Source organism: Camelus bactrianus, chromosome 1, assembly GCF_048773025.1.
Source record: "Camelus bactrianus isolate YW-2024 breed Bactrian camel chromosome 1, ASM4877302v1, whole genome shotgun sequence".
Lineage (NCBI taxonomy): Eukaryota > Metazoa > Chordata > Mammalia > Artiodactyla > Camelidae > Camelus > Camelus bactrianus.
In genome coordinates this window covers 90,185,191-90,201,317 of record NC_133539.1, presented here as the reverse complement: position 1 = coordinate 90,201,317, position 16,127 = coordinate 90,185,191, and the positions used below count along the sequence as shown (strand labels likewise).

Here is a 16,127-nt window from a genome sequence, read left to right as displayed (position 1 = left end):
CTGTAAAGAGGGGCTAAATTGCTCTTCTTGCTCTAGCAAGCAGAACAGGAATCAATGAGCAGGATTTATGGAGAAACAGCTTTGTGACTCAGAGAAAAAAATATGGTAAATTTTGTAAAGATTCAGCCTGCCCACCAGAGTGGACTTCTTTGTTAAGGAGTGAGCTGATACCAGAAGTACCCAAGGGGAGTGCACATGACCAGCCATCTGAGATGCTGCGGAAAGCATTCCTGAAAATGGAAGACCCTGGATTTGATTCCTCTTTCTGCTTTTTCCTGGCTTTCTGAGTCTAGAAAAATTACTTAACCACCTTGAGCCTATTTTCCCACCCTGGCTTGACAGTCTTCTTGAGCGCATGAAACGAGGCTCGCATGATAGCGTGGTGCCTTCGATGGAGCTCCTTCCCTACCCGCCTGGGGGGCTGTTTGAACCAGGCAGACTCTCAAGTTCATCCCATGTCTGTGATTCTAAGAGTTTGCCATGTTAGCACTTGAAGAACAGGTTCATTTGATCAAATGAAGTTTCTGGCTTACCTGTGGCTTTCATTTACCCTTGTTAATTTACCCTTGTTTAATTTACCTGGTTCTCATTAATATGAATAAATAAGAATAAAATAGTTTGATATTCCTCCTCCCTCTCGCTACCACCATCGCTAGTTATATGTAAACAATAATACCTGAAGGCTTTTGGCTGAAACTGGAAAGAAGGTTTTGTGTTCTATGGTGATTAGTGTGATAATGACATTAGATCAGTGGTTCATCATCTTGACTGCACTTACAATCACCAGGGAGTTTAATAAAAATGCGCTGGCCTAAGCTCCCCCAACCCCAGACAACTCAAGTATGAATCCCTGGGGGTGAGGTCCTAGAATCAGTATTTCTTAAAAGCTTCCTTCATGTGATTCTAATGAGGATCTGGGGTTGAGAACCAGTGGTCTACATGCATTTTAGATTTTTTTTTTTTTTGGTTGTTCAGTAACCTCATTTAGCTTAATTGTCTGAAGACACACTTTCTCTGCGGTATTCGGCTCAGCTCATTTATTTATTAAATCTGGCTATGCTGTTTTTTTATTATTGATTTTAATATAGGAAGTGAACTGTAGAAGTTTTTTTTTTTTTCCCTTGCTAATTGACCACAATTCTATATTAAGTCCCTCACTAACACCAACATGTATCTTTCCCAGCTCTGTGCTGACAGGAAGATATGTGAAGATTAATGGTCTATGTGTGGACTTCTGCCTCCTCCCCCTTCCTCTGTTCTTTCCCTCTGATTATCTAGAAGCCTGAGAAAGCTACAAAGCTTCTGGAAATGGCCAGTCTGCTTTGTGTGCTTATTTTTCCCAGTCCTGATTGAGGAATTCCAGGGATGGAATTTAAAGTCTTCCCTCAAAACACACAGGACTTTCATGCTTTGTCCTAGCAGTGGCTGCCAGTTGGGACAACCCTACCCACTTGCCTGGAGTTCTGAAGGTCTTCCTGGTCTGCTTCAGGACAGGCCTGTGTCCTTCAAAGCTGTCAAATTTGATTGAAAAATTGGTGTGCTTTGAGTGAGCAGATTAGGCATTTCATTACAGCTGTAGCTGACTTAGGTGCTGATGTAAATCATCTCAGCTACTTGAAATGACCGTAAGTTAAGTGATAGTGGTGTCATAACAGTTGATCGGTTATTCCCCCTTGGAACATTACAGTTATTCTGAATGCTCAACAGGGCTTTGTGGTAGACAGTCAGTGGGAAGGGCGGGGAGGCTGCGACTCCGTTCTATTTGAGACCATATACTGGGCCACTCTGGTGCATTTGTGTTCTCTCTCTCTGTGAAGCTTGGCATGTGCCCATACAGAGAAGAGTAATTAGTCAGGCCATTAATTAGGAGGCTGCTTATGACTCTGTTGTTTTTGGTAATCATCATTAACTTCAGTAAGACCTTAGGCTGACTGCTATGCTTGGTAAATGCTGAGTCAGGCTGGGTACCCGACACACATTCTTCTGACATCGTCACTTTATTACCCACAGGCAATTATGGATAGAGTGAACGAAAGCTACCCAATTGAAACCTACAGATATTCGTAGTATATAGTTTGTTGAGAATTTATACATTGTAATCCCAAATTAATAAATTTGTTAATATTATTAAAAAATTTCTCTTTGTGATGACTTGAGCCCTGTCTTTGGTTGCTATATATCAGCAGGGCCCACAACACCTCACTTGTATCTCTGTTGCCCAATTTGCTAATTTGTTATTAAGGAGTATAACTTACAGCACTTAAAGTATCCTTTTTCTAAGGCTGTTGTTCCTACAAGACTACAGAACTATAAAAATGAGACTTTCCATGCCTACCGACACTGGATTAGGTCTCTCTGTGTTTCCCCTTTAATAACATCCATCACATTTAAAATTACTTGTTCAATATCCATCTTCTTGGACCGTAAGAACAGGAACCACGTTTAGTGTTTTCACCATTGTATCCCCATGTTTTACATTATTCCTAGCCCATAGGAGACATTTACTATATCTATAAATGAGGGAATGAGGTTAAATTAATAATGGACCCTGAACACCAACAGCACAGACCAGATGAGACGGTTTTTTCCCTTGCCTCTCAGCATCCCATCTGGGCAACCACAAAGCTATCTTGGGCTGATGGCACCACCTAGTGGCCATGTGCACATACATATGATCTATCATGTTTTCCTCATCACTTGGTTATTCCTTTCTCAGGAGGAGAGAATACAGTCATTATCCTAATGATGCCTTTGGCATGTTTTTTTTCTTATCTTTTCCTTTTCTTTACCATCACTGTAATACTGGTCCTCATTACCTGGCCAATTTGAATACCCACCTAAATAATTTCCTTCATTCTTCTTGCTCACTCCCACCACAAACCATTCTTAGACATCCCATTCATCACATTTTCCTGTTTCAAATGCTTTATTTCCCTGCAGCAGTGTTTTTCAAACTGTAGATCACAATCCATTGATAGTTTCTTAAATCGATTTGATGGGTCACCACTAGCACTTAAAAAAACTGAACTATAATTGAAAATATCAGAGTTGGTGGACATTTAGGTTGCTCCCATATCTTGGCTATTGTAAATAATGCTATTATGAACATTGGGGTGCATGTATCTTTTTGAATCAGTGTTTTTGTTTTCTTTGGATTCTACTCCTTTGTTTTAATATCTTCCTCATATGTATTACCTTTTACGTCTCAACTTGTCTAATTCCTGTCCATTCTTCAAAACCCAGCACAACTGCCATCCGCTCTGTGAAGCCTTCCTTGACCACTGTAGTATCCAGTGACTGTCTTACATAAACTCATAGGAGCAGTGACCATATATTCATCATCATCTGTCTTTCTCCAGGGCAGATTCAGGCTTTGTTCATAGCGGGAGCTCTGAAAAAGTTTACAGAATGAAAGGAGGAAAGGTTCACTAGTGGTAGCACTGTAGGGAATGAATTAAGTTCTTTCTACTACTCGCTAGTTGGACGATACCAGGAGATTTGTAACACTGTACTTACTTTCCCCCGAAACGGCCTAACGGTCCGCTTTCCTCTTTGCTTAAAGTAAATGACTTACATGCCTTAGATGAATGTTGAGCTGAGTGGCAGAAATCAAGAACAGTGATGTTAAAAAACAAAACAACATTTTCTTTCTATGTACAGTTATTTATCCACCACCCATCAATAGGAACTTTTAGGACCCTATTAATAAATTAAAGTGAATAAAATTGAATATATATTTGCCTTTTCAATTAAATCTAAATTGGCAGTATTATTGATGTAGATGTCAACTTTATGGGTTCAGCTATATTGAGGCATTATTTCTGTTTGTAGTCACCCGCTGGCCACGGATGTGGAGAATAATATTGAAAAATATCATCTCAATCTACAGCCCTTGGAATCAAAGGTGAAAATGTAAGTTATTTCAAAGTTTACTTTAAAGCACTTGTTTTAAAGTTCTTGCTTTCTTAATCTCTGAACTATTCTAGAATGTAGGGATACAAGAATTACACATTCATTTGTTTCACATTTATATGTTATACATTGTTTCCTCCCTGTTCTAAGCGGCAGCAAAGCCATTTGCTTCATCATTTCTTGGTTTTTCCCTTTTCGAGTAACGTTCTTCAGCTTCTACTAGCATTTCCACTGTCTCTCTTCTTAGTAACTTGTTAGTTCCACCTTGGAACAACTGGGTTATTTCTTTTACACACACTCGCACGCACACACACACACATCTTTTCAACCCTGTTCCTTCTTCCTGCTTCCAGTCCAGCTCTTACCCAGTTGTTTTGGGAAAATATCTCTTCCCTTTCTTCCTCACTTCTTATCCTTTTCTTTCTTATTCTCTCTTAATAGGGCCAAATGAGAGTCCTTTTCCTCCACTACCAATGACTATTGCACAAAAATACTGCTAAATACACCTCAATATTAATAAAAGTGAAACTAGTAAGACCCAAGGTGAAACAGGTGATGTGGTATTCTAGAACAAAATAACGACCTTCTAAAACCATTACCAAGTAGGGAAGGGGCCTAACGTAATCACTGTAGATGTACTCTTAAACTGTGCTTGTTCTCTGTGATCCTTTCCCATTCATATTTCCTTCAGGGGTGCATGTAAGTATTGCCAGTGAGGGTGTGTATAATCTCTTCCTCCCGCTCTCTTAAACACACACACACACACACAGAGCTTAACACTCTGAGAAGCACGTATCTGGAGAATTTAAACGTGACAGCTTGGCCAGGGTCACTGATCATGTGCAAAAAGCCCAAAGAGGAATCTTTTAGAAAAGAAGTCCCCTTGAAGAAAGGCACCTGGAGGTGTACGACAAGCCGTTGCTGGATTTAGGAATTGCAACAGACATGACACAGATACACAGTATCCTGGTGGATAAAAGCAAACATTAATACACACCCCTGTAAGTCTACGTTAACCTTGGTTATCAGTAAAAAGCTTGTCTCTGAGCGAGCACATAGTGCTACCTCTCAAGGTGAAATTCAAACGTGGCTTCTGAACCAGTTGGGTCCCCTGCTAGGTCACTCTGCGTCGTACTTAGTTAAATGAATAATGAATCAGGCCCGCAAATCACTTTATATAAGCAGTGTGTCAGCCTTACTACACAAGATGTTGGTTTCCAAACATAGGTTGCCTTATCCTAGGAATTTTCTCATTAAGATAACATCCTCTTAACTGAAAAAGCGCTGGAAAGGAAAGTTGGTTGTGTGAAAAATTGGAGTGTTTAATTTGAATGCTGAAACGAAGTTAAGAACCCTCCCTGGTCTTTTTTAGTCTTCATCATCTCCAAGCTGTAGGGGCAGAGCGACAGGTGCCAGGAGGAGGAGCAAGCAAAGGAAAACTCTCTGTGCCCGAGAGCCCAGCCAGCTCAGAGATTTTATGTGTAGCTGGTTTGATGGGGGAGTCTCAGCCCAGTGAGGTGCAAACAGAATGGTTTTCTCACTCCTAATAACTCTGAACCCCATTTCCACTCACCAGAGGGGGATGAGGGAGAGAAAACTTAATCTTGTCCAATAATGGAATTTGAGTCCCATTGGAGAATTTAGTCCAGTTCAGTGACTCTTGTCTAATCTGGTTATTAAATTCTTAAATCTCATGACAGGCCGAACATCTCCTCTCCACCCATTAGACCTTTCCTACAGCTGTGCAGCTAGCTCCCCGCCTTCCCCCTCATCTCCTCTTTCCACCCTCCCCAGCTCCCCTCCCTTCCCTCTCCCTTCCTCCCCTGCTGTCACTCACCTCTCCCACCCTCTGAGTGCTGAACACCGAAGCTGCCCCAGGTTTCCTGTTGATGGTGAGCTCTTGCACCGCCAGGCAGTTCTTTCCTTAAAAACAGACCTAAGGAGTGGGACTCTGTGGGAAGGGTCACTGGGTCTCCCCTGAGCCCCCACCAGTGGTGTGGGCTGCACCCCTCAATGTATCCATTGCTTTGCTGGGGCTGTCTCCCCCAGGCCGACCTTGGCATCCTCAACAGGGAGGATCTCAGCATACCCCCATCCCTGCTTCCCAGGGAACCTTCCTTAGGCCTGCGGAGCACTGGGTATGAAAGATGGGCCTTGTCCCACATTCTGGAGTCACTGTCAAACTTCACAGGCTTTCTCGTAGAGTCTTTTGTCTTCTATTAGTGGGAACCAGCTGAACACGTACCTTTACCAGGTAGAAGGCGGGGTAGGGAGAAGTGAGAGTTATGACACCACAACATCTGCTTTCCTGGAAACTCTCCAATCGCCACCCTGATGTGGGGAGAGCAGCAGGTTCCAATGAAGGTTTTCTGGACAGTCCAGCTCCTGCAAGCCCCAAGGGGGGTGCACCTTGGCAGGTCAGTCTCTGAATGTCAAAGATGAGGTAAGATGAGAACTCTTCTCAGGTGTGGGCGCCTCCACTGTGACCCTGCTGCTAGTGCGAACCTGGTCGGGGTCAGATGGGGCAGGAAAGGGTCTCGGTTGTTCCCTCACACTCAGGACAACATAAACAGGAAATATTTTGATAAGAAAGCCTAAACCTGTGTGTGGCCATGCAAGGAATCAGTGGAAAGAAGCAGAGGTCTACAGGGAAAGAACATGTGTGTTGAAGGGTGGAATCGAGAGGACATGTCGGGAAGGGTGCATTCCCTGGCTCACGAAAGCCACCGTTAAGAGGTTATTTTGAGTTTTAGACTTGGAGGATCAAAGAACTGCATCAAAGGGGTGAAAACAATCAAGATTGCACAGCTATTAATAAAAAGTCACTTTGGGGAGGTGAAAGGCAAGTTTCCTGAAGATCAAACAAAAGCAAGCCTCTTCTGTCAGAAAATTTGGTGCAAGCAAAAGTAATAGTGAAAGCACCACAACGGAGGCTGTCGTCGCGACCCTTAGACTGAAGATGGGAGTGTGCTTAAGGGCCGAGGCTGGGAGTGCGCACACACATCAAAGGGGTGCAGGCTTTAGCACCGAGGCCGGACTGCAAAGGAAGGAAACAGACCCTCCAAATCCCACCAAACCTCTGCCCTTCATGCTGGGGTCACCCCTTGCCTGTTGCCGCGAGATCTAAAGCGCATCTTTCGAATACAAACCGTCATTTAAAAGTTGCTCATTGACTCTGTGCAATCCCTCTCTTTATGTTTTAACAGTATGTATATTTTGTGATGGAACAACGTAGCGATCTTTTGGATATGAATCATCTTTTAAAAGTCTGCTCATTAAATATGTTCAATTCCTCTCCTTATTTTTTATTAACATATTTTACTTAGTGATCAAATAACATTTAGATTCTATAAGGGAGAGACAGAGACAGACAGACACACTATTGAGAAGGAAGACAATTCCCAAGAGAATTGCAAAGCTCGTTTTCAATGAAGCCTTGTTAAATTGCATTTGTTTGAGAGTAATACCTGTCAACTGTAGTCAAAAGTTTAATTAAAAAGATATGAGAGAAGTGGGATTGAGAGCACAGACTTTGGAGTTAGAGCACCCTAGGTTCAAATCCCAGCTCTGCTCCTTACCAGCTGTGTGACCTTGCAAGCACTGCTTACCTCTCTGGGCCTCAGTTACACTTCTCTATAAAATGAGAACACTAATCATGTCTTAAAGGATTGTAGTGAGCTTTCAGTGAGAAAATCCAAGGAACACATTTAGTCTAGTGTGTCTTTTCCATGCAATTGTACCTTTTCGAAATATATTTTGTGTCAAATTGGGCTACTAAAATATTGTCTGTAAAGATCCTTAGGAATCCAGTGTATCATATCAATGTATATGATTTCCATGATTTCCTTAAGTAATTATAATAATTTATCTCAGACCTCTATTTGTCAAGTTTGGGGCTAAGTGACTTAAATACTTTATCTTGACTCTGCAAGAGTTACAAAGAAGTTATTGTTATTCCCATTTTGTGCATAAGCAAAATGTAGGCCGGTAAGTTTAGTATTTTGCCCAAGGCCACAGCTAATGAGAAGTAAAACTGAACAAGAATCCATATCACTCTAAACACATTTAGTTTTGGGGAAGTCCTGGTTTAAGATAGGGATGTAGGAAGACCCTGTACCGTTTTCTCCCACGGATGCATTGAATCTACAGCTACAATTCCATATATTAAAAAAAACCCAAAACACTGGTGGAGTGACCCCTTCACATTGGGCAAACAAGAGGGAAACCACATCAAAGTGCATCGGAAAAGCTGAGACACAGTCTCTCCATAAGCCCCACCCCCGGGGTGACAGCCCACCATCCCGAGGGAACTCCAAACCCAGAGCTTTCCTCTGAGAAGCAAAAGGTTTATACCCCACATTGAGCACACCAACTTTCAAGGCTGGTACCCGAGAGACGAGCCCCCAGACCCCTGGCTTTGAAGACCAGCGGGGCTCAAGGAGATCCTAGAGGCTGTGGCGAACTGAAGATCATCCTTTAAAGGGCCCACACGCAGACTCACCCACTCCAGGGCCCAGTGCAGAAGCAACCCTTTAAAGAGTGCCCAGACTTTATGTGAAAGAAACTCATTTGCTGATTTTGAAGCGTTGGTCTGAGGGGCAGGGGCCTGCTGGCATACCCTCCAGGCCTGGGGCTGGTGGGCGCCATCGTCCCACTCTCTGTCTGGCTCCGGCTGGTGGGTGCTGTCTCCGCGCTCTCCCTCTGCTGTGCTTCACAGCACCTGTGTCTCCTGCAGGGGAGGCTCTGCACACATCTGGTGCCGCAGTTCTTATCTCTGCTGCCCTGGCCTTTGCAGCTGCCACCCAGGGGATGTCTCTTGATTGCCTGGCTCTGGAGTCCAGGGGAGTGTCATTCCTGGGTCCCATGGGACTATAGCCTCCAGACCACTGCACAGATAGCAGACTGAAGCACACCCCCTGGTATTCCTGAGAAAGAAGCCTATTTCCTTGTCCGGGAGCTTTGGCCTGAGGGTCAAGCTTCTGATTTGGCAAAGCAGGGAACAGAGGCCGGTGCGTGCAGTCTTGGAGCTTTTCCTCTGCTTCACTCCGGATTGCTGGTATCTTCCAGAAAGGAGCATGTACCCTTGCATGATGCCCTGATTTTTGCGGCTGCTGCCAGGAGACACTTCTACGCTGCCTGGCTCTGGGTGGCCTGGTTCAGGGCTTACACTTGTGGGTCCTATAGGACTGTAACTAATGGAGAAAGAGGTGGTGTTGTTGTTTTGGAGAAACAGTTCTTAAACAGCTACCACTCCCAGGGCACAGCAAGAAGCAACACACCAGGAGCTCAGAAGCTCAGTCTTTCTGTGAAAGGGTCAGGCTTCTAATTAAATGCTTCTAAGGGCCAACTGTAAACCTTTCCTGAGACCTTGGAAGGTGGGCACTGTCTTCAAGCTCTCCCTCTGCCACGCTGCAGAGCATCAGCATCTCTTGGAGAGGACCTTTTATACGTGTCCGGTGCGCTGGTTATTGTGGCTCCCCCCCAGCAGACCCCCCTCAATCTCCTCCTGGCTGTGGAGGCCAGCAGGGCTTATGCTTGTGGTCCCACAAGACAGTATCTATTGTGTTTTTTAAAAGCTGCTGCCTGAGTGTCTGGCTTCCATTCAGCCTAAATCTAGGTGCTGCTGAAGATCCCCCCCTTTGTGGCACTGACTGGTCTTCGCACACCCTTACCTACTGGGAGTTATTAAAAGTAGAATAGGTTACTTGGATACTCAGAGATTTGAGGGACAACCAAGAGCTGGGGCAAGGTTGAATGATAAGTTTCGCCTCCTACCCAAGGCCAACCCTTCAAGCTGAGGAGGGATGGCTGCTTCATCTAATACATAGAAACCAACACAGAGAATCAAGCAAAATGAAGGGACAGAGGAATATGCTCCCAATGAAAGAACAGGATAAAACCTTCATGAAATGGAGATAAACAAATTATCTGACAAAAAGTTCAAAATAAGAGGTCATAAATATGCTCACTGAGTTCAGAAGAATGGGTGAACACAGTGAGAACTTCAACAAAGAGATGGAAAATATAAGAAGGCACCAAGGAGAAGTCACAGAGCTGAAGAATACAGTAAACATACTTGTGTCTAACCACACCTCCTTGTGAGGTAAAACCTGTTCTTCTTCGAGCATTTATTGAGCTATTTCTGGGACATAATCTAAGGAGAATATATTGTTGGTCACCTACTTACCATATTCCTAGAATGGTAGAGAGATGATGGGCACACATGGTCATTGCCTTCCAGGGCTTCACAGTCTAGTGGAGGAAGAGGACTCATTGGAAAAGAGGTGTCTGGACCGGGCTAATCAGATACTCTTCTTTTTGAGTGGTTATTACCTCCCGGAGCTACTGATCTCTTTCATAGACTCAGTTGCCTCTGTGAGCCTCATTTCTGAAGTGCCTTCTCAGTCTTCCTAAAGAAAAGAGCCAAGACCCCAGTGGCCCAAATTCCCATCTGTGAAGGAGTCGGGGGTTGCTGACAGTTAGGGTGGTCATAGATGTTGGTGAAGAAACTGGTAGAAAGATCCAGAAGAGCATGACTCTAAGATGCTTAAGACGTACCAACAGTCAGAGTAGGGAGCTGAGGTCAGGAGTTACAAACTGAGCAGAAACTTCAGTCTGGGATGGCGGGCTAGAGATACGGGCAACTGCTATGGAAAACCCGTCTGTTGCGTGCAGTGGCCCTTTCCTGGCATTTGGGAAGGTCTGTATGAAGATCCAGGGTTGCAGCCGACACCAAATCATACAAACATGACAAATCTGTTAGGGTACCTTTTAGTTGCTTGTAGAAAATGTAACTAACAGAGGCTTAAACAAATAGGGGTTCTACTTATCACTCAAGCCAAACCCACCATCTTGCTCCCTTCTCCATCTCTCCCATTTGCCAAACCATGAGGAAGGAGTGCAGTGTAATAGGGGAGACAGGGAATCTGGTCCAAGGGTTGGGTAGGTCAGTTCCCATATTGTTCCACCAAACTTGGCCAGGACTCTTTATTGCAAGTAACAGAAATTCAACTCAAACTAACTTACATATAAAAAGAGATGATATTAGATCACCCAACAGAAACCCCCAGGGGCTAATGTGCTTCAGACAAGGTCATAAGGCATCTCTGTCTCTTGTCTTCTGTAAGCTCTGCTCTCTGCATTATTGCTTCTTTCTCTCCCAGCATTGTGGCAAAGTGACCACGAACAGTCCAGGCTTACAACCTACCAATTGGAGGTCTCCAGGTGCAGGAGGGGGCTGCTTTCTCAGTAGCTTCTCATTGGCCTGGCTTGAGCCAAGTGTGCATCCATGAACCAATCACTGCCTGCTGGTTGGTCAGCCCCAGCACACGGACTGCTGTCTACAGTGGAGGGGTAGGATCTGCTCCATCCAAAGCTCCTGGGTTGAGGGTTGGTGGGTCCCCAAGGGAAAATGGGCACTGGAACCAAAAGAAGGAGTAATTAATGTTGGCCAGGCAAAGCCTACCACTGTGACAATACCAGTGCCTTCCCTCAGACCACTTGTGGGCAGGACTGAGTGGGAGAAGACAGACAGAAGGAGCTACATGTAATTAGCTATTGTTTCCCAACATACTCAGACTTGTGTCTTCTTTGATGGCATCCTCTTTTTCCCATCCTCAAATTCAGCTTACTTGGGAAATAATGTATTTTGAAATTTAAAAAATTATTTAGTAACATTTAAGAATTAGGAACTTTCACACAAACAATCCAGATGTCTGACTACTCTTGAAAAGCTGAAAGGTCTGGCACCCATCAGTTGTGCCAGGATGGGGTTCCCCCTCACAGGGGCAGGTACTGCCCAGTCTTCCCCCACCCGGGCCCCAGGCGACATCGGGATTCTTCTCCTGTCTCCACAGCCTCATCCTGCCTGGTACCCTCACTTTCATGCCTTTGCCCAAAGGTCTTCCCTCTTCCTCCCTAGCAATCTAAACCCCATCCATCCTTGAAAGCTAATTAAAGTACCTGGACTCCCTCAAGCCTCCTCTAAGCATCCCAGCCCTCAGAGAGCTCTCCCTTCTGCTCCTCTGTGTAAGGACGTCTGCTGACAGCCAGAACTGCACAGGCTGAGTCCCCAAGTAGCTGCGAATGCAGGAGGGAGCCACCTGCACCATAAAACTGACAAGGGCTTCTAGAAAGGGCAGAGGCAGGCGAGTATGCCATCCCTGAGATGAGAGAAGATAAATTGGAATTGACCTGGCAAAGAAATCAAGAAAAGTATTTTATATCATTTCTTTTGAAATAAACCTCAATACCGTATTTATAATTCAAAATATAGGAACACACACAATGTGCCTTCTTACTGCAACCAGCTTTTAAAGAATTATATTGATGCCATTGCTCGGTTTCAGAAGTGAAAATGTCAAGGTTGTTGGTGTTTAGGGTTTACCCTGCGTCCGTGAAGGTGCCTTGTGAGTAGGAATTGCAGTAAAGCTGGGGTGAAAAGATGACACGTGATTCCCTTTGATTGAGGGATGAGGTGCTTCTACATTTTAATTCTGTCATACAGTAAATAGTATGTGGAGATGGTATTCTGAGAGCTAATATTAGAATCATTTAATCTGTGAACGTCACATCAGTGTAGTTAAAGGGGAGTAAGTATATGATATAAACACTTTTCTACGATTCAGAGAGTCATAAATAATAGCACAGCTCCACTGTTTAAGGAAAACAGTGTAGCAATTTAGAGTAATAGCCTAATATGACGTGACTGTCCTCTCATTTTTAACCCTTAAATTAAAAAAAAAAGAATAAAATACAATGTAATATACTTTCAACTAAGTAAAACTGTTTTCATATGTGTAGGCAAGGATAGTGAGATAACTATTCAAAAATTAAAATGACTTTAGGGAAGTGAATGGCTTATAGATGGCTTTAATACACATTTTAAAGGTATTTAATATTTTCACATTTTCTTGTCAGTTAACAAAAGTAGAGGATATCCATTCACTTGGAAGAAAAGGATATTGTCTTCTTAATCTCTGACTTAAGGAAACTGACATGTCACTGTAAAGATCCCATAGAACTAGAAGGGGAAGGTGATGCTTTAAAGGCTTTGCAAGCTTTCACTTGCTCATCCTTTTGTTTTTTAAAGGTGTCATGCTGCCCCCTGGTGTTCAACAAGCTAAAATGTAACATCTCAAATGGGGGCTATGCTTTTCATGTTTTCTGAATAATCAAGGAGATTCAAAAAGGTGGCGTTGGGGGGAGAAATACCTCGTCCTGTAATCTTGTGCATATTCCATATGTTGTCAGTATTTTCTGTTTTTAAAATCACATTTAAAACGTCACATGTTTCTAAGCCCTTGATGGGCAGGTTTGCAGGCTTTAGGTGCCCTCAAGTTGCCGGGACTTGTCAGCAGGGCTCTGGGAGATGCCCGGTACTTCAGGCACTTCAGATGACATGGAAATCAGCCTCCAAAAGTTTGATACTTTCTTAATAAAATGGATCCCAGAGGAAACAACAGGATTACCAAACTCAGGCCCATAATCTTACAGGACCTTCTCTGAGGTTCTGTTTAAAATCTTTAAATCCAAGGAAAATAAATAAATATGGATGCGTTTTGAGTAGACATTGCATAAGAAAACAGTGACCACATATGACCCAAAGCAAGGTCAGGTCCTGCTTTAATGGGGCCTGCAGTGTGCATATAATTTGGAGAGCCCTTAAAGAAAAACCTAAAAAATACATCCTTTTGCAATTTTATACAAGCCACCAGAGGAGCTCCTCGAAGAGTCTGGAAGCTCTTGGCCTCTAAGTAAGGGCCCCAGAAGCTTCAGTGTCATAGATTCAGGGAAATTGGCCTCTGACATCACCAAGGTATTATTTCACTGCAGCTTCTGGACTTTTCCTTGAGCATTATAACTCACAGCGCCTTGATGAATTAGGAAATATATACAAATTCAAGAATGTGATAGCATTTATGTATTCTTTATATCCTCTGACCGCTGAGAATTGATGGTCTTTGAACCATTCTAGCCAAATGAAAATAAATCAGTTCATTTACACAGAAACATCTTTAGTGACTTTGGTTGTATGTGGAAGAATTATAGAAGATTAGAGGCTTCCAGGAGTCGAGGAGAGAGTGATGGAATCAGTGCAGTCATTTAAAACTATTTTCAAAGGCTGAATCCTGACAATCGGTTTTCATTTCCAGCTAACCCCCAGGAGAAAAGGGAGTGTGTTCCCTGATCACATGTGAAAATCTAGATGTTAATCTCAAAGATTAGAAGCCAGTCCAAATGGAAAAAAAAGTCACTTGGCTTTCACAAAGAAGGGGTTTCTGTATCCAAATCAGAACATGGCTTTTTTGGGGGGTACTAATCACAGGAAATAAAAAACTTCCTTGGATGAAGTCTCAAGCAGCCACCTCATCGTGGGTTACTTTAAAGTTCTGAATAGCACGTAACACTTCCAAATATTTTGTCTTCTCCATCCACTTCTTTGTTTATTTATCATACATTACCCCAGTTTCCTTCCACAGGGTGTAAAATTTGTGACCACAGGGCTCTTGCCTGTCTTGTCCCCAGAGCAGGACCCCTGCACTTGACCATGTAGACTGCGCTATCAGACATCATGGGACGCCCTTGAAGTCTGTGTGAATGGCTCCCATAGAGCTGCATTGCCAAGGGCTGACCTTGGCACAGGATGGTCCCCCAACAGTGATGTATTGAGTGAATGAATAAGTTGTACATCAGCCTGTTTATTATTCTCACTTGAAAAAAGGATGAGAAATGGAAAGATTTTGTGTCTCATGAATCAAAGTACGTACATTCCTGGGTGCAAACTAGTTTCACTTTGATGACTCTTTCTGACTAAGTTGACTCTTGTAGACTGATTTAGCTTGGGCAAGTCTATGAAAGTCACATTAATGAAATAGAAAGTCCAAGTCTTCCGATTTCCCGTGTCACATTCTATGTGTTACAGTTTCCCTGTCCCCAAATCCAGCTTCCCAGACTCCTTGTGCTTTTCTGAGTCTATGACCAGGGAATGACAGTGGATGCACTGTTCCCTGTTTTTTGTTTTGTTTTGTTTTTTTTGGCAGCATCCAGCGAGCATGGCGCGAGTACCTGCAGCGACAGGAGCCCCTGGAGAAGAGGAGCCCGTCCCCGCCCTCCGTGACCTCAGACAAGCTGAGCAGCTCCGTCAGCATGAACACCTTCTCAGACAGCAGCACACCCGTGAGTGCCCGTTTCCTTTTCATGACCTTGGGATGTGAGCAGGTGGTTTGTGATGGATCTGCAGGTGCTTGTTTGCTATATGTGAACCCATGGTGAGGGTTTTGTCCTCTCAAAACCAAGACACAATTCAAAAACACAAAGTGAACTTTATCAAATCTGAGGGAATTGATTGTGTTTGAAATCAACCTAAACTACTCATTTGTGTGTTGGCATTCTTCTATTACTGAGAATATCTTTCTGCCTTTCTTTATAGAGTATGCTTCTTTTAGTCTGTGTCGTTGGTAGCATTTTGAGGTGCAAATAGGATAGAAGATTAGCTTGGTTACAAGGATTTTAAAGAGAACTTTCATAGGAAGAATTGAAAGGGGTTACAAATTCAGGGGTTGCATCTCAGATGCCTACAAGACCAGGTAAGTAATCTATGTGACTGATGCTAGCTGAGTTGTGACTGGCTCACTGAATGAAGGCGTCGTCTAAAGAGGCAGCCCACCTTGCCTCCTGGAAGTATGTTGCCAGGTGGTAAAGCAGAAAAAATGTTGCCAAAGGTCATTTTCTTTCTTCAGATAATGCCAGAAATCCAGATTTTTAAATGTTGGCAACCAGTAAGAAAAATTTAAATGTAAATAGACCATGCCCATGGACCGCAGTTGTCCTGGGGGCCACCAGTTTAAGAACTCGAGTATAAGGCTGAATGATGAAAGAACCTGTTGAAAGCCTTTATTTGAAAAACAATACGCAGCAACTGTGATGGGAAATAAATGATGAGGCAATTGTACTGCAGAGTTGTGTGGATTTAGCCCCTGGGATTACTTACCATAGTCACTGCAGTACTGAAAGAAGTTAGGAAATGAAGTAACTACACAGGTATATTATTTCCAAAAAAATCTTCCTTGAATACTTTGTAATCATGTTTGTTCAGTGGTGAAAAGGCTTCCCAACAGCCGAAATAACATATTCATGTTGGGATCAAGCAAAGGTTGTTTTGAAATGTTTTCAGATGATAGCGTTGCCTAGTCTTTAGGAAATGGCTTCATCTA

The 16,127-nt window shown here is 43.4% G+C and overlaps 1 protein-coding gene across 1 annotated transcript in view; it reads left to right on the top strand.

The window, feature by feature from the left end:
• Positions 1–16,127, top strand: part of IQCJ (IQ motif containing J) — an 80,720-nt gene that overhangs the window by 63,071 nt on the left and 1,522 nt on the right. Inside the window, exons 3-4 of the mRNA XM_074371954.1 lie at positions 3,832–3,912; positions 14,955–15,089. Of these exons, the coding sequence (XP_074228055.1) occupies positions 3,832–3,912; positions 14,955–15,089 (216 nt within the window). The remainder of the gene's footprint in view (positions 1–3,831; positions 3,913–14,954; positions 15,090–16,127) is intronic.